This window comes from Mesocricetus auratus, unplaced genomic scaffold, assembly GCF_017639785.1.
Source record: "Mesocricetus auratus isolate SY011 unplaced genomic scaffold, BCM_Maur_2.0 Super-Scaffold_6730, whole genome shotgun sequence".
Lineage (NCBI taxonomy): Eukaryota > Metazoa > Chordata > Mammalia > Rodentia > Cricetidae > Mesocricetus > Mesocricetus auratus.
Window position 1 is genome coordinate 60,702,693 of NW_024429184.1, and position 26,516 is coordinate 60,729,208.

The window sequence follows — 26,516 nt, forward strand, 5'->3', positions numbered from 1 at the left end:
GAAGACAGCCAAATATATGTTGATGTTTATCTTACATAGCACGTCTGCCTAAGATCAGAGAAGTCCTGAAGGCCGAGACTCATCCGACCACTCAAGGGTGTTGGGAAAAGTGTAGCTGCCCTGTGTTACCATTTTACAAGTACCAAAGCTGAGGCGTGCAAGGCTCCTACCTCCCGACTTCACATGAATGAGGGTAGAGCAAGGCTCCTACCTCCCGACTTCACATGAATGAGGGTAGAGCAAGGCTCCTACCTCCCGACTTCACATGAATGAGGGTAGAGCAAGGCTCCTACCTCCCGACTTCACATGAATGAGGGTAGAGCAAGGCTCCTACCTCCCGACTTCACATGAATGAGGGTAGAGCAAGGCTCCTACCTCCCGACTTCACATGAATGAGGGTAGAGCAAGGCTCCTACCTCCCGACTTCACATGAATGAGGGTAGAGCAAGGCTCCTACCTCCCGACTTCACATGAATGAGGGTGGAGCGAAGGCTGGGAGCACAGGGCTTTCTGATCTCAGGTTGCTACCAGACACCTCTTTTAATGGACTCTGTAGTGACTACGTACACCTTCCTGAATACTGCAAATTCCAGTCTTTAGAGTCCCAGGTTACTCAGTACTCAGAATCACCTCACCTCCTATAGTCTCTTTGCCCAAGGTTATGCTCTCTATCTTACTTTCTGAAGCCCTTTGCCCTGAAGACATGTCCTCTTGATGAAAAGTGTAACTGTGTCTGTATGACTAAGCACACTGATTCCTTCATCCCCATAATACATTTGGGGTAGTTGTGGCAAAGAGATGGAATATTGCATTTCTTTATCTAAGTTGAAAGGTTTTGTTTTTTAAAATTGAAAGTTTTTTCCTCTTATGTAAAAATAAAAACTATTCTAACCCTGGGGACCCTTAGATGAAAGAAATATCCTTATTGGACAAGTAAAATAAAAATGTATGGGACCTATAGAATAAGTGAGTCGTCAAAGAAATCCATTCTGAAATGAATTATTTCAAAAAACAACATTTTGGTGGTGGCATTGGTTTAATACCAATAATATATCATAAGTCTCTTCATTTCCTACAAAAAATAAGTTAACAATAAAATAGTTGCTGGGTGGTGGTGGTGGTGATATATGCATTTGACCCCAGCACTTGGTAGGCAGAGGCAGGAGGATCTCTGAGTTTGAAGCCCTGGTTTATACAGTGAGTTCCAGGACAGCCAGGGCTACAGAGAGACACTCTACACCCCAAAAGAAAACAAAACCACCATCACCACCACCACCACCACCAAAACAATCTCCTTTGGGTATATATAAAACAGCAGAAGAGGGACAAATCCAGATCCAAGTTACTCTGCCATGGGATAACTTAGTGGAAGTTATGCTTGTCCAGCGCCTCTCCCAAGTTGCTAACTCAGGAGCTGGGTTCCTATGGACTTCATGCTAATAAGTAGTGGGCTGTATTGGATCCTTTACAGCAACCCAGAGGAAAGGTAGAAATATGCATACAGTCCTTGACTGTAGAATATGTATCTATTGAGAGGAATTTGGAAAGTAAAGAAATAGAAACAAAAGGGGAGTGTAGATGTAGCTTGGTGGGAGAGCCCTTGTCTAGTGTATATGAGGCTCTGGGTTTGTTCTTTGGCATTGCTGAAAAGGTGAGGGGCCCAGAAGTGCATCTGAGAACTCAGTTGTCCTGGAAGTGCTACCTAGAAGAAGGCATCATGGCCATTTTTGTTTGTTTTCTGCCCCCCCTTTTTTACATGATCTCTAAAATCCTGCTTGTTAAAGAAAGTAACTCATTCCATTGTTTTGCTACAATTCATAAACCTGATGCCTCAAAAGATTATTTTTAAAACCTATTGAGGTAGATGACTGTTATTACCAGGGGAAAACAAAACAACAAAAAACTGTGGCTTTTGAGGTACAAATAGTTCCATTGGTCAATGTGACTTTATCAGGTCTCATAAAAGCTTTGACAAGACTTCCCAGAAAAGGATGTACATGCCTAGAAAGGAAAAGGAAGATGACGGGCATGTAAAATAACATGAGATGTGCCAGCCTTTCGTGTGCTGGTTAAGGAGCCATTTTGTGTTCCTTCTACAGACTGTCAAGAAGTAATAGCTCTGAACAAATGGCTATTGCTGTAATGTACGCAAAGAACATTCCACAGGGATATCTGGATATGCCAGCTTGATGTGAGGGGAGAGCGCTTAGCCTTTGACTCTTAGATGGCAGAGAACAAGCAGGCAGTGCTGGGTGACAGAAGAATGCGTGTGTCTTCGTGATGAACCCAGGAGAGATTGCTACATGGGGACAAGATGAAGATGCCCCAGCAGAGAGAAAGACCCCCATGGTACTGACAAAATGAAGGACTCTTCTCTTGATAGCAGTTTAATTTGTGAGGTGGTGGTGGAAGAGAGCATCATCAAGAAAAACATTAGAATTTTTTTTGAGATGTCAGGTATCCCATGATAGCATTGAATTCACTATGTAACTGAGGATGCCCATGAACTTATGACCTTCCTGCTCCAACTCCCAAGTGCTGGAATTACAGGCATGCACCACAACACCTGGCTGGAAACGAATTAAATTATTTTTGAAGACATCATAGTGGTTCCTACTGATAATCTTAGCACTCAGGTGGTTGAAGGAGGAGGATGGCCATATTAGGCCAGTTTGAGCTAGATGATGAATCTGAGGTCATCCTAGCTAAACATTGAGATCTTGTCTCAAAACAAAACCAACCAAACAGCAAATTAAAAAAAAATTACCCCTGGGAACCTAGAGACCAAGAATAGTGGTTTAACATAACCCACAGGGCTGTGGTCAGCTTAGAGAAAGACCATGGTAGCCTAAGATGGGAGGTGTTTTCTCCACAGAAAGACACTCCCAGAACTTCGGTACTCCATGGGAAAAGTCCACAGTGAGCAGGCAAGAGACATACAGATACAGAAAGACCATGAGGGGCACAGGCAGGGAATATTTTTTTGCTATATGCTGAAACCCTTGAGTGAGAAAATTTGGGATCAAATAAAAGGAAAGGCCATTTCAATCCCCAGATGTTAAAATTGATGGAGCTCAGTACTTTCAAGACGAGGTGTGTTGTTTCATCTTTGGCACAGTGGCCATACCTTAATCTACTGCTATTTCAGTCAGCAAGTATAACTCCCAAGTTACTGGTCTGCTTCTCTGGCAGTGGCCTGACCGCTCAGGCTGCAGCTTGGTGGGAATTCTGTCCCAGCAGGCATTGACTCTGTCGCTGCCTCTAAAAGTAGTTTTAACTAAATCTCTATCATTCTATTTATAAATAAGACTCTAGATTCAAAGGCTGGGGTGAAAACTTGCTAGCTCAGAGAGGTTGAGTAGCAACTAGCTAAACCTTCTCTTCCAAAAAGCATGCCCTTCTGCCCTGCCAAAACAAAAAAAGCTACCCTCTCAAAATCCCTATTTCTCTATCTCTCCTGGATGCCCTCTGATGCTCTATGATAACTTTCTGTCAACTAGTTGCTAACTCATCCTCCTGACCCAAGGCTAATTTTATTCAATTAACACAAATGAAAACTTGGGATTCACAGTGTGATCAAATTTTCCTCAGTGGAGTTGCTGGCAAGAGATGTCAACGGGCTAGAAAGGATTAAGACTCTTGATTGCCAGCAGAGGCCAGATCTCATGAACTTTAAGATATGGACAGAAAAGGCCTGTAAAGACAAACTAGTTTGACTGAGACTGTAGGATGATCAGTGCTCAGCCACACTCAATACAAGAAGAAATTCTAAACAAAGTCAAAATGTCAGTTAAGCGTCTAGAGTTCATATGCTTCCTGTGTTCAGGGAATAAAGGGGTAGCGTAGTTGAAGCTTGGTGCCAAGGTGGAGTGTGTGTGTGTGTGTGTGTGCATGTGTAATAAGGAGTTTGTATTTCATCATATATGAAATGAGAGTGGCCTGAATAGAAATGTTCCCCACAGGCTTGTGTATTTGGTCACCAGCTACTGACACTGTTTGGAAGAGGTTATGGAAGTTTAGGATGTAGAGCCTTGCTGGAGAGACTATGTCATTGTGTAGCTCTGGCTATCCTGGTAGTCACTCTGTAGACCAGGCTGGCCTCGAACTCACAGAGATCTGCCTGCCTCTGCCTCCTGAGTGCAGGGATTAAAGGTGAGCGCCACTACCACCACCCAACTCGCTCCACCTAACTTCCTGCTCTAGCTCCTTGTTTGCTGTGTGCAGCTGAGATGACCTCTTTTGGTCTTTCAGCTGCTGTGCCACACTCTCCGTCTCTGAAACCGTAAACCAAATAAATGCCTTCTTCCTTAACGTTCTCTTCCACAGCAAAGAAACCAAACCCTTTCCAACCCAAACCAGACAACAACAAAAACAAACAAAAGCAAAAGAAAAGTCATGTATGGCGGCCCACATCTTTAATCTCAGCACTTGAACAAATTTCTGAGAGTTCAAGAACAGCATGGTCTACATATAAATTCCAGTACAGCTGGGACTGCATGGTGAGACCCTGTCTGAAAACAATAAATAGTGAGACAGTTTTTAAGGTTATTGACTTTGGATTTGACCAGCTCTCCCTATCAGAACATGTAAAAATGTACCTTATTCTTGTATGCAGTATAACTGCTTTTCTGTTCTTGGTCATTCTGTGCCTGGAGGTAGGGGTATCTGAGACCAGTTAACCAACAAGAAGAACTCCATCATTCCTCACTCTCTGGAAGATTCATTACTCTCACGGTCCAGTGAGGCGAGAGTCAGAGGTGTGCGAGGCCAACGGTAGGAACAGATGTGTATTTTGTGTCTGCTCTCCACTTTCCAAATCAAGGCCTTGCATTCAAGTCCACATCCCATAGGCTGCTTCTGTAGAAAACCCAACCTGAATACTGGGCTCAGTTTAAACAAAGAAGAGAAAGACGTCACCGAATTTCCTGCACTCATTAAATCTAGACTTCCTTCCTCAAAAGGGAGTGGAATGATGCCATCAAATCCTAACAGTTAAACAGCTGACCAGCATGGAGTCCAGAGCCATCATGCACCAGCTAACTAGGTAACACAGTGACAGACCCCATTTACAGCTGTAAAGGCAGATGTAAAGAATGAGAAGACTGAATCTGAAGAAAGAATATTCTAGCATGTTGTCTGTAAAGATAAGTTTAGCGGGAAAGGGGCAGGGCTGTTAATGAAATAGTTCAAAAGGAAATACCTGTCATGCAGCTCTAATATATGACTTGTAATAAATCTGCCAGAAGTTCCTGTACAATGATCTCTTGTGGTCTACAGTGAATTCCAACTCAATCAAAAGTTCATAAGAGAATCAAGAATAGATCCTTCCAGTGGAAGGCAAATAAATATACCAGAGTAATCTAGCACAAAATCTTATGGAACACAATTTTATTCACATAATTATATTTCAACCCCTCTTCCATTTTGTCTTAGGTGGAAGCCATGGAGACATTGTCTTGTAACCTAGAACTTCTGTTTGTATTTATTTATTTATTTTGAGTTAGGCTGCAATAAACCCTGTCCAGGCTACTGATGAATTTTCCAGTCTCAGCCCTTTAGTATCTGGGACTACAGATACACTGTGATACTCAGCTCTTTACGGGAATTTGAAAGTCAGATAGGAAAAATAGCAACTAACTTTTTTTGGTCAAGGACACATCTTAGACAATAAGAATAACAGTTGACGCAGTGATTCTGTGACCTCTGAAGAATTCAGTCATGGTACCAAACCAACCAAACAAATTCTGGGCATGAGACACAGTTTCAAAGAATTCCCGAGAGACTCAATTCTTTCAGAAAATACTCCCCAGTGTCATCTGTTAATGTATGGTAAAAGTCAAACCTAAGCTAAATTCCAAGCTAATGGCATGGCCCAATTTTATATTATAGTATTGCTCAAAATTTAAAATTTGAAATAAATGAATTTTAAAATCCAAATATTAAGTGTTGTTCAAGTTCAACACATGAAAGACCAGCTCGACTCCGGATGAGGAGGTCCAGGGAGGAAGTGAGGTAAAGGAAGAATGAAGGTCAGAGACATCTTTCACAACCAATTACCAGCCGGGGAGTCTACAGAGTGGCTTCTGGAGAGGGGCTCTCTCCGTCTCCTTGATGACATGATATGGGCTGCTCTGTTTGACCACACCTGTCCCACTATATAGATGGACACCTCTGAAACAAGTCTCACTCTCTAACCAGGAATTCCCAGGCCCCTACTTCAGTCTCCAAGTGCTGAGAAGGTGGGTGTGTGCCGCCACACCTGGCTACTGGTTAGTGAGCTTCTGACAAGGGTGCTAAGATGATGAGGAGAAAGGATGGTCTCTTCAAGTGGTGCCAGGAAGACTGGGTATCCAAATGCAAACCAATGCTTATTTCCACAGACAAATATTAAAGTTAATAAAAGACCTGACAAGCTATAGACTTGTAGGAGAAATCACTAGGAAAATTCTCCACAATGTGGCAGCTGTGTGTCAAAATACACCCAGTTCTGAGCCCAAGGCACAGGTAAGCCAGCAACAAAAATAGGTGAGTCAGTCTCCATTGGATTACAAAAACAGTTTTTCTTTTTGCATGAAAAGACACCACCAAGAAAGAAAAAAGACAGGCATAGAAGTAAACATATGAAAACTATCAATTTGACAAGAACTTACTATTCATCCTACAACTCTACAAGAACAGAAAGCTAAAAATGCAATTTAAAAATGGACAAGGGCCTTGAATAGACAATTTTAAATGGTCCATAGATTGTTCAGTATCTTAGTCACAACGAGGCCATCAATATATGAACTGTGGAGTTCCACCTTTAGACACATTATTCAAATGAAGAAGGATATCAGAGATGAACAGAGCAAGAAGTGACATGTTTCTGATTTCCCAAAGGGTTAGGAGACCAACATGGTTCACCTTGTGCTTGAAGGTGGTTGACATGTGATACCAATGGGTTTTGGATAGTAGATGAAGGATGCTTTAAATAGTATAAAGTTTCTTGAACTTTGGATTCTGTGTACACTTTTCTTACTAGGGATAAGATATATGTTACTAAATATGTCCTCCCCAAATCATGACTTCTCAGCTAGAGTATGCTGGGAAACAAAGAAGTTTTCAAAAGTCAGAGAGGTTGTATATAAGAAGCACTATGGACTTGAGTATGAGGGCAATAGGGGAAGGGGATCTTGTTTTGTAGAAAAGAAAGTTTTAGCATCTAGCTCAGGGACAGATCTATAATACTAGGATTCCAGAGGCTCAGGTGGCGCCGGGCGGTGTGGTGGCACATGTCTTAATTACAGCAGAGTCAGGCAGATCTCTGTGGGTTTGGGGCCAGCTTTGTTTGCAAAGTAAGTTCCGTTACAGCCAGGGCTACGTAGAGAGACTCTGTTTCAACAAAACCAAAGAAAAGAGAGGTTCAGGGGGAAAGTGTGCTGTGTTCTAGCTTAGGAGACAGACCACAGTTGTGTTGCTGAATAAAACGGCCGTTCTATTTTTAGAGTTTTGAAGGAACCTCCACACAGATTTCCATAGTGGCTCTACCAGTTTAACTCTAGTGACAACAGTGAATAAGGGTTGCCTTTCCCCCACAATCTTGCCAGCCTTTGCGGTCATTTGTTTCCTTGATAATAGCCATTCTTACTGGAGTATGATGAAATCTCAAAGCACTTTTTAAAATTTGCATTTCCCTGATGACTAAGGATGTTGAACACTTTTAAAAGTATTTATTAGTCGTTTGTGCTTCTTTTGAGAGCTCCAGTCTTTTAAACCATCATTTATTTATTTATTTAGCCTAAGATCCATAGCATTTATTAAATGGGGGTCTGTGTGCAAAGGTAAACAAAAATGGGAGAAAGCAGATAGAAAGGCAGAGGAAAACTGGTCAATCAATAAAAACAAGTTCACCTTTAATGTCTCCCAGCTCCTGGTATGGTAGACAGTGCACAGACCATTTCTTAACAATGTCATTTGTTATCTTGATATTGAGTTTTCTAGGCACTAGTTCTGTCAGATGTATAGTTGGCAAAGATTGTCTCCTATTTTGTAGGCTGCCTCTTCACTCCATAAACAGTTTCTTTTGCGATACAGAAGCTCTTACGTTTCGTGAGATCTCACTTGTCAGTTCTTGGCCTTATTTCCTGGAGCCCCATTCAGACAGTCCTGCCCACATTTTTAGAGCAGACACACTGCTTTATCTTGTAGCAGTTTCAGGGGACAACACTGAGATCTTTGATCCTCTTGGAATTGATTTTTATTCAGGATGAGAGAGAGATAAGCATCCAGTTTCATTCTTCTCCATATACATATCCAGTTTCCCCAGCATCATTTAGAGAAGCAAATGGTAGAAATGCAAGCTGATTTCCTGATAGCCAGCAGGGTAGGGATCTGAGCTGACACAGGCTGTCTCCATTGGTCCAGTACTAGCTGCCCTTGCCAGGGGTGGTGAACCTTTCGGGGGAAGGTTATGGGTGGATTCCTGTGAACAGAAACATTTAGTCTTGTTTGCCTAATAACGGCCCTTCCGTTTACCCAGTCAGAGTCCTTCTATTTAGGGCAGTGCCACCAGCAGTGGCATTTTGGGGGGGGTGCTTTTGGACTTGGCAGGTATCTTTCCTCCAGTGTGTGTGTGCTTCTGCTTCTTTGTGAAAAATCAGGTGGCTGTAGTTATGTGGACTTACGGCAGGGTCCTCTGTTCTATCCCACAGGTCTATGTGACAATTTTGTTGTTATTACTGTTGAGTCACACTATAGCTATATTACATTTTCTATAAGGATTGATCAGCAAGTACTGGGGCTATTGGTGGGTAAGGTACATTTTTGTTATTTAATTATTTTCTCTGGTTTACAGTGAACGTATATTACTGTTAATAAGGCTCTGGGGAAGGAGGGAGGGAGGGAGGGAGGGAGGGAGGGAGGGAGGGAGGGAGGGAGGGAGGAAGAGGGAATGGAGAAAGGATAGTCACAGGTAGAGCGATACAGTTAGGAGACATAACTCCTAATGTTCTGTAGCACAGCTCGGTGATTGTGGCTGTTAACTGGAATGGCTATTAGTTCCGTATTTAAGAAAATTGACTTACCAATGAATAATCTGATCATTACACACTGTACACATGTATTGAAACACCACACCATCTTCCATAAATATGTACAAGTGAAAATATAATTTGGAAAGAAAATCATATTATGGTCAGGGGTGGGGATAAAAATTACTATTAAGGGGGGAGGAGAAAGAAAGCTTTGTAAGCCTAGGAGTATGAGGAAGCATCCTGTAGCAATTTACCTGGGATGTGTCCCTGGCCACCCCTCAAGATCCGGGACCTCCTCAGAAGTACATACTTATCGGTTAACCATCAGGGTAGGGGGAGTTCATGTCTCTGGGACTTGCTGTGTTCCCAGAATACAGTCATGGCTGAGTTTATGAAGTTACACGAGCTAGATAAGCCGCTGTTTGCGTGGGCAGACCAACCCGGCTGACAGGGTTTACTCAGGTGAGCGTGCTGTCATTCTGTTTTCCCAGCTCGCCCTTGCTTTGTGGGAGAATGGAGTCCCTGGAGTGGCTGTGCCGGCCAGTGCCGGCCCACGACGCGTGTACGCAGGCGCTTAGTGCAGCAGGAGCCACTGAACGGAGGGGCACCCTGCCCGCCCCTGGAAGAGAGAGCCGGCTGCCTCGAGTACTCCTCATCGCAGGGCCAGGACTGCGGGCATTCCTTTGGTACTGATGTTTTCATGGCTGCTGCCTTTGTTGCTTTTGATGACTTGGCTACTTCCTGAAAGGTCATGTTCAGTGTAGGGAAAGTTCCATAAAGTGGAGGGAGTGGGGTGGACCAGTCTGACTAAAGTAGATAGGAGTTCAGGAAACGCTTATTAAGGGATCAATAGCCTGCTGTGTGCATACATGCCTCTCTTTCTCTTGTTTTTCCCTCCGTGTGTGTGTGTGTGTGTGTGTGTGTGTGTGTGTGTGTGTGTGTGTGTAAGGGGATGGTGCTTTCAGTTTTGCATGGATTCAGTAATAAACCACATGAATTAGCACCCAGCTGACTGACCCTTTTTCCTCTTACTGGGCATTGAACATACACTAAGTAAAGCAGGCACTCTGCCACTGAGCACCACTCCAGCACTGGAATGCATGCATTGGTTTTCACTCCAGCACTGGAATGCGTGCATTGGTTTTCACTCCAGCACTGGAATGCGTGCATTGGTTTTCACTCCAGCATTGGAATGCATGCATTGGTTTTCACTCCAGCACTGGAATGCGTGCATTGGTTTTCACTCCAGCACTGGAATGCATGCATTATTTTTCACTCCAGCACTGGCATGCATGCATTGGTTTTCACTCCAGCACTGGAATGCGCGCATTGGTTTTCACTCCAGCACTGGCATGCATGCATTAGTTTTCACTCCAGCACTGGAATGCGTGCATTGGTTTTCACTCCAGCATTGGAATGCATGCATTGGTTTTCACTCCAGCACTGGAATGCATGCATTGGTTTTCACTCCAGCACTGGCATGCGTGCATTGGTTTTCACTCCAGCATTGGAATGCGTGCATTGGTTTTCACTCCAGCATTGGAATGCGTGCATTGGTTTTCACTCCAGCACTGGCATGCATGCATTAGTTTTCACTCCAGCACTGGAATGCGTGCATTGGTTTTCACTCCAGCACTGGCATGCATGCATTGGTTTTCACTCCAGCACTGGAATGCGCGCATTGGTTTTCACTCCAGCACTGGCATGCATGATGCATTAGTTTTCACTCCAGCACTGGAATACGCGCATTGGTTTTCACTCCAGCACTGGCATGCATGCATTAGTTTTCACTCCAGCACTGGAATGCATGCATGCATTAGTTTTCACTCCAGCACTGGAATGCGCGCATTGGTTTTCACTCCAGCACTGGCATGCATGCATTAGTTTTCACTCCAGCACTGGAATGCATGCATGCATTAGTTTTCACTCCAGCACTGGAATGCGTGCATTGGTTTTCACTCCAGCACTGGCATGCATGCATTGGTTTTCACTCCAGCATTGGAATGCGTGCATTGGTTTTCACTCCAGCACTGGCATGCATGCATTAGTTTTCACTCCAGCACTGGAATGCGTGCATTGGTTTTCACTCCAGCACTGGAATGCATGCATTGGTTTTCACTCCAGCACTGGAATGCGCGCATTGGTTTTCACTCCAGCACTGGCATGCATGATGCATTAGTTTTCACTCCAGCACTGGAATGCATGCATGCATTAGTTTTCACTCCAGCACTGGAATGCATGCATGCATTAGTTTTCACTCCAGCACTGGAATGCATGCATGCATTAGTTTTCACTCCAGCACTGGAATGCATGCATTGGTTTTCACTCCAGCACTGGCATGCATGCATTGGTTTTCACTCCAGCACTGGCATGCATGCATTGGTTTTCACTCCAGCACTGGCATGCGTGCATTGGTTTTCACTCCAGCACTGGCATGCATGCATTGGTTTTCACTCCAGCACTGGAATGCGTGCATTGGTTCACTCCAGCGCTTGCACACACGCATTCGGTTTTCAGCAAATCAATCAAGCAGGTGGCAGAGGACATCCGATAGGGTGATGGTATTTCACACAGGCTAGCAATCCTCTAGCCATGGTAACCACTTCATTCCATTATGATTTCTGGTTAAACAGAGCTTTTAATTTACACACTAACAAATATGAACAACGGAAGCAAAGTGATATGATAAAGTGATCTTTTGAAACCCTCCTCATCTCTCCTCTCCTCCCCTCCCCTCCCCTCCCCTCCCCTCCTCTCATCTCCCCTCCTCTCATCTCCTGCCTACTGGACTGGGGCTGAAGTGGTCAGATCTGTGTGAGTCAGGTGAAAAGGTTATTTTGTCTGGGTGTAGTGGCAAGGACCAGTGCTTCAAGATACTCTAGGGCAGAAAGATCACTAAGTCTAAGAGTTCAAGGCTGCCTTGGACAACATAATCAGAGCCCATCTACAAAAAAAAAAGAAAGGGAGGGAGGGAAAGAAGGAAAGGAAGGAAGGAAAGGTGGATCCGATGTGCCACAGATAATGAAGTGGGCTGGCAATTTAGTTCACTAATGCACCAGGAACTTTGTGAGTCTCACAAAGAAATAAACAGAGCCCAGCATCAATATGACTGAATCCAGTGGGGCAAAATGTTGACTTCCCTGGGCAGAAAAGTCCACATGTTTTTTAGAAGAACCTGGAAAATTTTACATCAACATGATCTTTATCAAGCAATTTCATTCTTTGTCCCCCCCCCCACGCCCCCACGTGTAAGTATTTACTTTATGAGCGCCAGCTTGGTCCCAGACGTGGGCTGTATGCTGGGGTTATGGTGGGGAGGAAAGTTAACATGAGGCCCAAAGTCCCAGAGATTGCCATATGGAGGAAAGGGACATAATCATCAGATGATTCCAGGACATTTATATCTGTGACTCCGGGAAATTATCATAGAAATTTAGATGCATGGTAATTTGTCCAAATGAAGCAAGGAAATCAGACACACAAGGAACTGTAAGCAGTAGTGATGAGGTAACTCCCTTTAGTCCTGAGGGACAGGGGTTTCCTCGGAGATGAGGCCAAGAAATCCTGAGCTGCCCAGAAGAGAGGCCAGCATGCTTAAACCTGATGGTCAGTTGTAGACAGTTTGAAGGGCTGACCACAGGCCCATGAGAGACAAACCTCAATGGGCAGTGCTTGAGCAGAGGATGAGAGGGCAATCCACACAGCACCGTGCACTGTGTTCTGGAAGGGTGGGACTGCTCTCCAGAGGAGAGGAGGGCACAGTAACACCAAGGTAGAGGAGCTGGAGAGGGCTCTTAGTGATGTAACTCCACGGCATTCTGAAGTGCCTCTGGCTGAGGGAAGTACGAAGGGCAGTGGAATCCCAGACTGTACAATGTGAGTGGTCGGTGGATACTGTGTGTAATGCCACAGGAAGGCAAGCAAGCAAAGAAGCGAGCCCCAAGTGCCTAAAAAACTGCTTCTTTGACTGTGTAAGGTGTTCATGCATCTGAAGGTCAAAGGACAACCTCAGTCGTCATTTCTCAGGTACCGGTTTTTCTCATTTTTTCAATAAGATCTCTCACTGGCCTGGAACTGACCAATTAAACTAGGCTGGCTTCTTTATGCCTCCCCAGTGCTGGGGTCCCCCATGTCTAGCTGTTTTTATGTGGTTTCTAGGGATTAACTCAAGTCCTCAAGCACTTTGCTTACTGAGTTATCCCTCAAGCCCTTGTTTGACTATTAAAAAATACTGGATGTGGGAAATTTTGGGGGTTGGTGCCAGCAAACTTTTGAACTAGAGAGGATTATATTTTTAGACTCTTGTCTTTTTGTGAAGAGCCTAGGAAAGCCACTGAGGTGTTTTCTGTAGGAACCATTGTGATCAGATCTGTGATTGCAAAGGATCATGGTGGAGGCCTCTCAGTGCTGTAGCAGTCGTGTTAAACTCAGGGAGAGATCATTATGCAGCTCCAAAGGGGCAGCTCTCAGGAGGGATCACAGGGTATAGTTCAGACTCAGTCCAGGCCCTCTCCAGACACAAGACAGTTGCTGTATGGATATCGGTGGCACTTAAGACGCAGAGTCTACTCAGCAGGAAGGGCATCTGCTCCGTTTATTCACAGTATTTGGCTGCTAGAAGGGTTTCTCTAACACCCAGGCTCTTGCCCGCCACTTCCCAGTCCAGACTCTCTTTCTGAAAGACAGCAGGGAAGCTAGGAAGGGACACAAGCTGCGAGCACCAGGAAGTGTGGTTATCGGACACTCAAGGGACAGCGCGGACCCAGGAGAACCTGGCGGTGCTCAGAGCCCTGGACAGTCTCTTTTCTGCCTGGAGGTGCCTACGTCTGTCCAGCAGCTCCAGATGTTCTTCTGAAGTCCTCATCCACTTGGTCACGAATCTCCCTTCTCGAAGGCCTGCCACCACACCTTGAGGATTTGATGCAGTAGTCTTTTGCTCTTGCTTCTTGAAGCTGCTTGTGGCCTTGCTCTAACGCTGTGCAGACTTTGTGTTTACACTCCCTTCCTAAACTCGTAAGTAACAACCTCATAGTTTGTAAAGAAGAGGGCAATCTTCACATTTTTAGTCTCAGCTTTGGTCCTCAAGCCCCCCCCCCAGGGGGTGGGGGTGGGGGATGGATTGTAGTGACGACTCCACTCAGGCTTGCTGAGGATCATAGAGCCCACTGAATATTCCACTGCAGTGCTTCCTAACATGAGATCCTAGACCATGGGGATCTGGACTTCTTAGTAACTCCTTAGAAACAGACGTTCTGGGGCCGACTCAGGCCCATGGGAGCAGAATACCTAGGGTGGATCCAGCTCTGTCTGAGTTGTAACAAACCCTTCTGGAGTGTCTAATGTTCACTAGAGTTTCAGAAGATCCCACCTCTGCCTCACACCTCTGCCTGCATCACGGCTGGCAAAAAAGTTTCCAAGCATATCTTCTTTTGTGTTAATAATGTGAACAAAAGGGATTTGTTTCCTCTACCAAAGAACATTTCAGAACTAATGATGATTAAGACATGTTCACTCTGCAGAGATAGAATATGCAGGGTTTCCTCACTTGGCTTAATTAAACAACCCCACCCCCACCCCAGAAGAAACTCAGGAAAGGCACGAGTGTCCATGAAGTATACATTAGGAGATGAACAGCTCAGGGAAAGGAGGGAAGTGAAACCGTGGTATTAAGCATCCCATCTGGAGGATTCTTCAGGGCTCCTGGTCATTCAGACTCTTTGAGACTGTGTGGAGGTCCCAGCAGGGGAGCACAGCTGCTCTCACAGCCATGAAGGCTGGCCCTCCTCTGTCAGGAGCTGTCCTCCTCTTCAGCTAAACACACAGCTAGAGAGAGATAGGAGGCTCAGGGAGTGTCCAGGGAAGATGGGGACACCTGCTTAGCCAGCCAGATAAGCTGAACCAATCCTATGATCAGTGGGTGACACATGTCATAGCCAGATCTCGCTCACATTTTCATTCATTCAGTCATCTCTCATTCATTAAACACTCATGTGTCATGGCCGTGGTAGGCTTTAGAGATCCGAAGCCAAACAACAAGTGCATCCCAGCTCATCACAGCTCAGGCCAACAGAGCATGGTGGTAGACAGGTTCTCCAGCTGGAGTTCAATTTCTGGAGCCCACAGTAGAGGGAGAGAACCAACCCCTGCCAGCCTTTCTCTGGCCTCTACACACACACACTGGCATGCACCCACCACTGCCCCAATAACTAACTAACTATACATAAAAAGGTCCTCAGGTTGGTGTGTGGGCATGTTTTCTCATCTTCAGAGATTAAGGACAGTCCTTGTCGCATGGTCCCTTCCATCTTCACACCTAGCGACATTGCATCTGTCGATGCCTGTCTTCTGAAAATCTGTTTAAAAAATCTTCTAAAAAATCTCCCATCAGATTTTTAAAAAGTTCCTTGTGATTGCCTGGGACACATCTAGAAGATGGAGAACCTTCTCATGTCAGATTCAGCTGACTAGCAATTTGAATTCCATCTACATTTAATTCCTCTTTGCCATGTAACATCACACATTCAGGCATCCACACATTCTGGAGATTGGGATTTAGACATCTTGAGGTTATAGGAATGCCTTGTTCTGTTTTCCACAGGGAATAGGGCTTACACATGAAGACAACAGAGTTCTGGGAGGCAACTGATAGTGTGGGGCTATCAGAAGTAAAACTTGAAGCCCATGGCTACAACTCCTGCCCCGCTTTCCCCTCCGTATTGTCATCATCAAAATTAGGATTACAGAGTCTGGTGACTAAGTCAAGATATAAGAGCCCCATGAAGCCAGTGAACAAGATTACTCTCTCCTTAATGAGTTTTTCTTGTTTGACTTAAGGTATATGATTATATTTTATCCTAAAAGCAAATATAAAAACCGAACTGTTGTACATTACTGAGGTTTATATGCATTTTCCTCCCCACAAAAGACCAGTGTGCAATAATATAAACTATGTTTCCAGGTAGGGGCTATTTGCCAAACTTCCCTTTTATTCTCTTCTGTATTGTATGTACAGAGCAGCCTGCTTTTTTTTTTTTGTGGCATGCCCTTGTGTCAGAGGGCTTATGGAATTCTCAGAGCAAATTTCATTTACTTTCATGTTCAAAGGAAACATGTGCAGTGCCGTGCTTTTTAAAGGTGAAGTTTGTTGTAAAAGTGAACAATGGTGGGTTCATAGGCTGCCAAAGAGTTGGCAGATGGCCTCTGAACAAAGACTATATTACATCTGAACACTGCTGCCAGGAAGGGGACCGTCATTTATGGAGAGACTGTGTCCTGAGGCATGTGCTTCCACACAGAAGCAGAGGTGTGGCTGAAGGCAAAAATAACGTTTAAATTATTTACAACCCTAAAGATATGAAAGTCAAACTTGTGGGTTATTATTAAAGAGCGGCGTTGGTTCCAGTGCTGCTGCGGGCCATCTGGCTCCTGGCCTGTGTATGGAAGACTCATGCGTGGGAGAAGGAGAACCTGGATCCAAACCCTGCAGCGGCTGGAGTGGGGACAGGATCCCGAGGAGCTGGTTTGCTTTTATGATGTGCCATGAGCCAGGGGTGTGGAGACTCAGGCAAGAGGACTGGGAGTTCAAGACCAGTCTGGGTTACTTATCAAGACAAACAATAACACAGACTATCAGCACAGAAACTAAACATGAGTAGGGGGGGTCTCCTGCAGTCCAGGCTGGTCTTGACCTGATCTTCATACACCTATCTCCTGAGGGATAGGATTGTGTGTGTGTGTGTGTGTGTGTGTGTGTGTGAGAATGTGTTTTGTTCTCTAGTGCTAGGGATAGGGCTTGGGATCGCAGTCATGTTAAGAGAATGCTCTACTAACTGAGCTACATTGTCAGCCCCTGGACCGTAAGTCCTGAAGACGAATGGGTGAAAGCCAGGCATGGTAGCATGTGCTTATAATGCCTGTGTCGAGAAGATGGACACAGATGCTCTCTAAAGATCAGTGACCACAGTGACCAGCCAGTCTCAGCAGAGGCCCTGTGTCATAAGACAAGGTAGACAGCTTTGAGGACTGACATCTGATGTTTCTGCTGACCTTCTATTGCATGAACACACACACACACACACACACACACACACACACACACACACACACACGTCCAGGTTTTGCCTATGAAAACTTACTAGACCTTCCCATCTGGAAAGGCCAAGGTCTTCTGGGCTGTTACATTCCGCATTTGCAGACACCTGCTGCTGCTGCAGCCCAGCCAGACTTGGAGCTGAGGAAGATATGGAATTTGGTCCATGACTAATGCTTCCAATAAAACCGACTCCACTGATTTTGTCTGAGGAACACGTCAATAAACGATCATTTCTCTTAAAATAAGAAGGAAGAGAGGGAGAGAGAAATAGGGGAAAAAGAAAGGAAAATCTGAAAAAGAATTAAGGCCTGCCATCTTGTGGCAGTCAGGTGCCAGGAAAATCAACACGTAGTGGGAAGCTTTTTTTTTTTTAACTTGTTTCCTCCCACCAGCTTGGTCATATTAATAATTTTAGAATCTGAAAACCTAACACCCGCCTGTGACTGTCCTTGTCTAGACTGTTCAGTTTCTGATGCAAACGGCAGGAGGGGTTGTTGAGTCACTCACAGGCTCTGTCCATCTGTAGATTCACCCAAGCAGGACTGAAAATATTCTGGGAAAAATTGTCTATACTGAACATACATAGCTGTGTGTGTGTGTGTGTGTGTGTGTGTGTGTGTGCGCGCGCGCACGCGTGCATGTGTGTGTGCACGTATATCATCTGTCTGTCCTTCTGTCTGTATGTGCTTGCACACACACATACAGAGGTCAATGGTTGATGCTGGGTCTATTCCTCAGCCTCTCTCCACCTTACATTTTGAGACATGGTGGTTCTCTGGGTCTAGAGCTCACTGATTTAGCTGGGTTGGCTGGCCAGTGAACCCAGGGATCCTCTTGCCCCTTTCTCCCCAGTGTTGGGATTCTATAGGAATTGCCGCCACGCCTGGATTCTTTCTTTCTTTCTTTCTTTTTAATTTTTTTGATAGGGTTTTTTGGAGGCTGTCCTGGAACTCACTCTGTAGACCACGCTGGCCTCGAACTCACAGAGATCCACCTGTCTCTTCCTCCCGAGTGCTGAGATTAAAAGTGTGCACCACCAATGCCCGGCATGGATTTTCTTTCTTAATGTGATTTCTCAGCATAGAGCGCAGGTCCTCAAGTTTGTGCAGCAGCGACACACTATCACCTGAGCCACCCTCCCCCGCCCAACTTCTTTCCCTTGGTATTGTTCTCTAAACCAGCAGTTTTTGTCTTTTGCTTTGCTTTTTTTTTCTTCAAGACAGCCCTAGCTGTCCTGGAACTCACTTTGTAGACCAGGCTGGCCTTGAACTTACAGAGATCTTCCTGTCTCTGCCTCCTGAGTGCTGATATAAAAGGTGTGTGCCACCACCACCACCACCAAACTAAACCAGGACTTCTTAACTTTTCTTTACTTGCAATTCCTTTTTGCCCTCCAAATTTTTACCTCCAAATTCACCCCCAAATACATAAGTATATAAAACAGGTAAGCAAATGAAATGTTTTCTGTCACAATGAAATTTACTTTAAAACAGTTGGTTTTTGATGTAATTTTACCCTTATTAAAGAGAAAGGCAAATATACACACTAGTGAGATGGATGGGCTTATTTATGTTTACATAATAGTTAAGTCCTGGTTGATACACAGAACACAGCATCTTTGACGTTTTCAGAGCTTGACTTTTGATTTTATAATCATCAATGTTGAGCACCCTGCCTCACATAAATATAAAGTACAAAACAGCAGAAGGATGTTTAGGGCCATTTCAGAAATTGTTGGAAATTCTGTCCTAATCCCAAGTCAAAATCACTGACTGATATTTAATTTTTTTAAAGGAAACTCAAGTCAGCAACTCAAACAGCAGTTTTTAAATTCAGACATTCTAACACAACACTATATGAAAACATACTAATTTAACACTCCTATGAAAACATCAAGGCCTTGTGTACTGTAACTGAGCCATTCTATTTCAGCAAGGGCAGAAGACTTTGCATCTACACTAAAAACATGTAAACCCTAATACACAGTGGTCTCAGAGCTGAGCCAGTGTTTCCTGATGTGATGGCATTCACAGTGTAAAGTGTGCATACTCAGAAACAAGGCTGTGGGAAAGCCATGTTATGCAATGAGGGTGCCCATTGCTAAAACACCTCCTATTCATTGTGTACTTGACTTTAAGTTACTTCTTTTTTGTCAGTGCACATCCAGAAACATTTCACTCTTGCTAAATTTCCACAAGCTCCACATTCAGTTGTAGGGATTTGTGGGACCTCGGTTACCAGGCTGTGGCTCCCAAAAGGCTTGGGGGCACCCATATCTTTTTACCTTGCTTCCCTTATTCTTTCTCATTTCCTCTGCTTGCCTTCTCTCCTTTTCTTTCCTTTGGTCTTCCTCCCATCTATTCTCGAAGTTCATTTTCACTGCATTTCCCTGTCTTATGTCGTCTTTTTCTTTCCTCCATCCCTCCCTCCCCTTCCTTCCTTCCTTTCTCATGCTATAATCTCCATGACCACTTTCCTTGTCTCCTCTCCATTTTCTTTTATTTCTGCCTCTCTCCTGCCTTTATGATCTCACGCCTGGAGGCCAATATGTTCAGCAGAGGTCTGTGGCTCTCTCTCTGGCTATCTAGATATATATAAATACTTATTCAGTTTGCTTCAGAAGATGCTTTAACTGTCACTCTTGATGCCGTGTCACTAAAATCTTTGGGTTTGGAAATGGAGACCTCAGACAGGCACAGAACCCAGTTTGGGAAACCTTATTGAGCACTTTGACTGCATGAATACAGTGTAATTCTCCCTTCTCTAGTTCCTGCCTTTATAACTAGCTCTGCATTCAACAAGAAGAGAGCAATACAAGCCACATCTCCACAGTGGTCTACACACACCGAAGATGCCGGGTAATGGTTGCTTTAAAACTACTGTTGCGTTTTCCCTTCCTTCCCTCCTTCCTTCCTTCCTCCGTCCCTCCTTCCTTCCCTCCCTCCCTCCCCCTTCTCCCATTTTGGTTTTTGAGACAGGGTTTCTCTGTGTAGTCCTGGGTGTCCCGGAACTAACTCTGTAGACTAGGCTGGCCTCTAACTCACACAGATCCGCCTGTCTGGGATGAAAGGAGTACACTACTATGCCCAACAGCTTCTGAGAGTCTTCATGAACTGTTTTGTGAATTTGAAAGTTGACACACTTTCTTTCATTCAGAGGGCTTCCCATTGATACTGCATGCACAGGCTGGAAGGCATGTCCGTGCTCACCCGAGTCTGCTCTTCCATCAGAGAAGGGGACCTAACAGCCACTTGTTCAGATCCCCATGCTGCTTACTATCGATGAGTCATTGAACGTCAGACTTTTATCCTTAGAAAAGTTACAGTATGGAGTTGAGCATGGTGGTGCACACTTGTAATCCTCACATTTGGGGTGTGGGGTGGAGTTAAGTGGATCAGGAATGCATGGCCAGCCTCAACTACAGTGTTGGTTTTGAGGCCAGTATGAGCTATGTGAACCCTTATCTCAGTCTCGAGTATGTGTGTATGTAAGTATGCATGCTGGGCAGTGACACATTTGTAATGTCATCACTTACAAGATTGAGGCAAGAGGATTGTTACGAGATCAACCTGGGCTACTCAGTAAAACCTTGCCTCAAAAAGTAAAGAGTGAATAATCTTTGCTACATGGGGTTGACATGGCTCCTTAAGACTTCCTACACTATTGCCACTTCTAAGTATAGTGACCTCTCGACTTCTTTTGCTCCAGATACTGTATGGAGTTCAAGACAGAGTCTCTGACTCCTCATTGTGCCCTGGACAACCGACCCCTGACTCGATGGATGCAGTATCTCCGAGAGGGATACACTGTGTGTGTGGACTGTCAGCCTCCAGCTATGAATTCTGTGAGCCTGCGTTGTTCTGGAGATGGCCTGGATTCTGATGGGTAAGAAAGGACACTGACTGACGGGCTTTTCTGCTCCCTGAGGACCCATCCTCTGTGTCCTAAAGCGATGAGCAGCGTGCAGCCTATCAACACAGAATGTGGGCAGTGAGGAGAACCTGTCCAGGACCCGAATGCAGGGCTTTGGTTCTCATTTAAGGGACCCAGAAGCTCTCTGCATGAGAAATACACAGGCCAGTTTTGTTATTGGCTTCATTTCAGATGAAGTTCCCCAAAGGCTACCAAAACCCTGCTCACTCCAAGGGTACTATATAGACTCCTGAATCCGAATCTTTTGGATTGGAGAATTAGAACATGCACATTCTTGGCCCCACTTCTTAGGACCAAATGAACCAGAGTTTTAGTAATCTCTTAGGTCTGGACCTGAAACTTCTCCTATAAAACATCAGAAAGCAGTTATTTTTGGCTTTTCATCCAATACATCATTTGTCATAACTACCATACTTTAATATTGGCCAGGAGAACAGCCACTGATACTGTTTAAACCTTGGCTTTGTTCTAACAGACCTTATTTGTGAACACCAAAATTCACGTTTTGTATGATTTTCATGTGTTGTGAAATATTACTCTTTTGGTTCTTCCTTAACTCTTGGTTGCTGTTTGAGATAGGATCCCACTCTAACCAGGGTGGCCTGGAACTCACGGCAGCCCTCCAGAATCGCCTCCAAAATACTGGATTAGAAACGTAGACTAGCATACCGGCTTCCTTCCACTCTTAAAAACATAAAAGCTGTGGCTGGAGAGACGGCTTAGCAGTTAAGAGTTTGTGCTGCTTTTTCAGAGGACCTGAGTTCAGTTCTCAGCACCGAGGTTGGGCGGCCACCACTGCTGGCAACTGCAGCTCGGCTCTTTGGGTTCCTGAAAGACCCCCACACATGTGCGTATACGATAAAACAACTACAATCTAAAAAATAAATAGCATTCATCCTTAACTCACAAGTGCCACTCAAAAGAAGGGGTGGGCAAATAAGGCATCATACTATGCCAGTCCACCCCAGGTGATTCTGACCCCGGGGATGTTCCAGCGCTGCTGTGCTTGAGGTGGGTTTTCTGAGAGGAGCAACTGCAGACACTGTGTCTCCCCGCAAGCCTCTCCCACTAAATGCCATTCACAGCTAGGAGACGGATCACTGGGACCACTATGGGCAAGGACCAATTTAGTCACACACAGCATGTAAGGTGTAACTGGTAAAAATAGATTAAAAGTAAAACACTGACCTTTCCAGTTAATCGTTATTCCCGTAATGTTTTAATATTTAATAATTCGGTTCATGTTTATTAGTCGCTTGTGCCTAGCAGTCTTTATCGAGTTCACCATGTGAGCAATAAAGTAGGTAAGGAATTCATATCAAATGAAACCCAGTATTTAGATTTGATGTTTTTCTGAATACCTCATCTCCATTATGACTTTAAATGAATTTATAATTCAGTTTGTACCCAATAAAGAAAGCACTAAAACACTGGTTACTATATGAATGACTTAATAAATAATATTTTAATTCTCTGGCTTTGCTTTCTGTACTTCTTTCATTTTTCATTATGAAATCAAAGAGTTGGAACAGATGAAAATGGTCATTTGGTTAGACCCTCCTTACTAAAACATACCCAACACACTATTGTCCTGTGTGCAGTACATGCATCCACTCGGGAGAAAAGGACGAGGAAACACCCAAACCATTCTCTGAACCTAAGTGCCCTTGAATAGGGATTAACTCGTAACTCACATTGACAGAACCCCAGAAAGAGAAATCTTTGTGACTATAAAAGAGGGTGTAGGGGGTAGAGACGGCTCTGTGGTTAAGAGCACTGGATGCTCTTCCAGAGGATCCAGTTTTGATTCCCAGCACCCACATGGCAGTTCAAATCCATTTGTAAATCCAGTTCCAGGGGGATCCAATGCCCACTTCTGGCCCCCACAGGCATACATTTGGGCAAAACACATAAATACACATAAAATAAAAAGTGAATAATTTAAAAAGCTGATTTGTAATATACTTTGAAACTGGGATTGCTATCTTAGTTATAGTTTCTATAGCTGTGATAAAACACTATGATCAAAAGCAGTTTGGGAAGGAAAGGGTTTATTTAACTTTACAGTTTGTAAGTCTATCACCTAGGGAAGTCAGGGCAGGAACCTGGAGGCAGGAACTGGAGCGGAGGCCATGGAAGGGTGCTGCTTACTGGTTTGCTCCCCATGGCTTGCTCAGCTTTTCTTAGAGCATCCAGGGCCATCAGCTTAGGGACGGCACTGCCCACAGTGAGCTGGACCCTCTCACATCAAGCATCAACTTTCAAAATGTACCATAGGCTTGCCCACTGGCCAATCTGGTGGGGATCATTTTCTCAATTGAGGTTCCCTCTTCTTGGATGGCTCTAGCTTGTGTAAGATTGACATTCTACTAGTCAGCATATTGTCTTTAAAATCAACAACAAACAATAAAACAGTAGGGCTGGCTCTTGGTACTCTTGTAGAGGATCTAGGTTCAGTTTCCAGCACCCACACAGGGACTAACAACCCAGCTCCAGGGGATCAAGTACCCTCTTCTGGCCCCTGTGGTCACTAGGCCTGCATACAGCACACTCACATGTGTCTGGGCACAACAACCATACACACAAATAAGAATACACAGATCTTTTTAAAAACATAACTGTGGAGATTAGAATTTCCTTTGGTTTGCTTTTAGTATAACCTACATTTCTGCAATATCGTTTCAGAAATCAGAGTCTTCGCTGGCAAGCCATTGGCAATCCTCGATGTCAGGGGACCTGGAAGAAAGTGCGGCGAGTAGAGCATTGCTCCTGTCCAGAAGTGCACCACTTCATTTTCATATAGAGCAGCTGGGAGCCACCCGCGTGCGTTCACCAGCGGGCACAGCATTGCTGAGTTCAACACTCCACAAGCCTCCAAAACTATGCCAAGTCCCGGGCACCCTCCATTGCCATGCTTTGCCTCTGAGAAAGAAAACTTAGGGATAGTTCCCAAGGTTCACAACCTTTTTGCCTTTATTTTTACTGAGTTAAGGACCCATACTACAGGCTCTGTGGCCTATGACCTTGACCTTACATTTGGCCACAGAATATGTGTCTGTTTGTACTAGAATCACTACCATGGGCTCCAGTTTGGGGTAAGTTCTTGTTTAAGGGCATCTACAAATTCTTTGTCTTTATTGGTGCTTTGTTTTAAATTAAAGACAGGGTCTCACTATGTAGCCTAGAACTTACTATGCAGACCAGACTGGCCTGATTCATATATTCACTGCCTCTGCCTTGTGAGTGTTGGGACTACAGTGTCCCACTACACCCATGCTGGCTTTTCTTTGTCCTTCATTTTTTCATTTTGGAGTGGGGAGGGGTGGGGTTTCTGTGTAGCCTGGCTGTCCTGGAACTCATTCTGTACAGCAGGGTGGTGTTGAACTCAGAAATCCACCTGTGTCTGCCTCCCAAGTGCTGGGATAAAAGACATGCACTGCCCATTCTTAAAAGCTTCTCACTTGCCGGGCGGTGGTGGCGCACACCTTTAATCCCAGCACTCGGGAGGCAGAGGCAGGTGGATTTCTGTGAGTTCGAGGCTGGGCTGGACCGATAGCCTCCAAAACAATACAGAGAAACCCTGTCTCGAAAAACCAAAAAAAAAAAAAAAAAAAAAAAAAAAAGCTTCTCACTTCAAAAAATATACATATATGTGACTCTCACACATCAAGTTCCTATATATTAACTTACAAGTAAATAGTCACAAATAATTTTCCACAGGGAGTTGTTAAAATTTCTCTTGGTGTTTTGTAATGAAAAGTCAATGCCCATGCTAAAAAAAAGTTTAAAAGAAGAAATTTTCTTTCGTTAGTTGAAAAGATCAAATATCCATGGGAATTGCTTAAAGTGCTAAACTTCTCCTGAAATTTTGGCACCAATGAATGAGCCAAATGCCTTAATTATAAGCCGTCTACCATCATTCATATGTAAGATTGTTTCCAATGTTTAGTACCTGAAGCAGAATAAAACAATCTTTTAATGTCCAACTTCAGCACATGTTTGGGGTGAGAGGTAGCGGTACATATGATAGGAGGCACTGACCTCGCTGAAGATGTTATGCTCTCACACACAGGCAATAAAATATTAGCTTCACCTTATGGTTGGAAGATAGGTGAGTTTGTAGTCAAATGGCACGGTGTACATCCAGATCTAGGATGGCAAGCTATTCTGCAGTCATCTGCTCCAGGTTCCCCATCCAAGACTCTACTTCAGTAAAGATCACTCTGAGTACGCCCAAGACTCCAGTACAGGACCTCAGCCTGGTTTCCTTTTGAAGGAGGTTTTAAATTGAAGATATTTTCTTTGAAAAATGGAATCAATATTTAAAAGGTATTAAATCCTTTGGTGAATTGAATTGCATAATTATTCACTAACATGGTCACCTAAAATATGCATTTTTTTGGCACTGATCATGTAACAAGAGGCCAGTAGCAAGCTTAAAGGGGTGGGAAATGCCTCCAATAGTATTTGTGACTATATTTTTATTTAACTGCCAAGCTTGTTTTCATGGAAAATTAATAAAAACATAACCCTTGAATTTTGGGGCTGCAGAAATGGCTCACAGTTAAGAGAGTGATCATTACTCCTGGAGAGGCCTGAAGTTTGATTCCCAGCACCCATGAAGGATGGCTTATAACAAACATCCTATAGCTCTGGGATGTTTGGTTGGGCACTCAGGCGTAAGTAGCCAGTTAAGTGTATTGAAAGAGTCATGCAACTTTTAGGTCTAGGTGAGGAATACAGCTTACTTCTCCTTCCCAAATAAATTACGCAGACAACACAGGTGAGAAGATGGGGAGGCAGTCTCAACTCAGTAACTTTGAATGTATCTTTTCCCCCCTTTGAGACAAGGTCTCGTGCAACTCAAACTGGCCTGGAACTCACTGTTTAGCTGAGGACAACCTTGGTCCGATTCCTCCCCCTGCATCTCAGGTGCTAGCATTACAAGTGTGCATCCTCACTCTGATGTTTTGGTATGGAGGGTTGAACCTAAGACGTTATGCATGCTAGGAAAGCACCCTAGCAACCTGGGACACACGTTTCAAAGATTGAAGGAGAACAAGATTTTACTGATGGATAAACAAGAGCTGGATGAGGTGGCAGGAACTTCATTTTATATCATTCAGAGAAGATGGAATCAGCATCGAGCAGCTTTCTTCCCAAAGGTAGGAGGTCTCAGATCCTGTTCACTGAGAGAAAACTTGGCCACCTAGAGAAGAACAAGACCCTTGCGGAGGCAGACTTTCTTCAGCATCAGTAGTGTTGAAAATCGAACAACAAAACCTCTAAGCTCTGAGAGAAAATAAACTTGAAGCCAGCTGTCTGTCCAGGAGTCACTGACTAAGCACGAAGGCTCACCTCAGCCTTCTAGACAGATGAGGTTTCAGATGCACTTCCTTATTAAAAGCGCCTCCCTCTTCCTCACAGAGTGAATTTTTGAAGAGACAGAAAGGGGAAGACACAAACATAAGGCAGTCAAA

General features: G+C 44.3%; 1 protein-coding gene across 1 annotated transcript in view; it reads left to right on the plus strand.

The window, feature by feature from the left end:
* Sbspon (somatomedin B and thrombospondin type 1 domain containing) overlaps positions 1-25,022 on the plus strand; it is a 28,851-nt gene extending 3,829 nt beyond the window's left edge. Inside the window, exons 2-5 of the mRNA XM_005066768.4 lie at positions 9,503-9,697; positions 19,871-19,961; positions 20,812-20,988; positions 23,722-25,022. Of these exons, the coding sequence (XP_005066825.1) occupies positions 9,503-9,697; positions 19,871-19,961; positions 20,812-20,988; positions 23,722-23,839 (581 nt within the window). The 3' untranslated portion in view covers positions 23,840-25,022. The remainder of the gene's footprint in view (positions 1-9,502; positions 9,698-19,870; positions 19,962-20,811; positions 20,989-23,721) is intronic.
* The last annotated feature ends 1,494 nt before the right edge of the window (positions 25,023-26,516 follow it).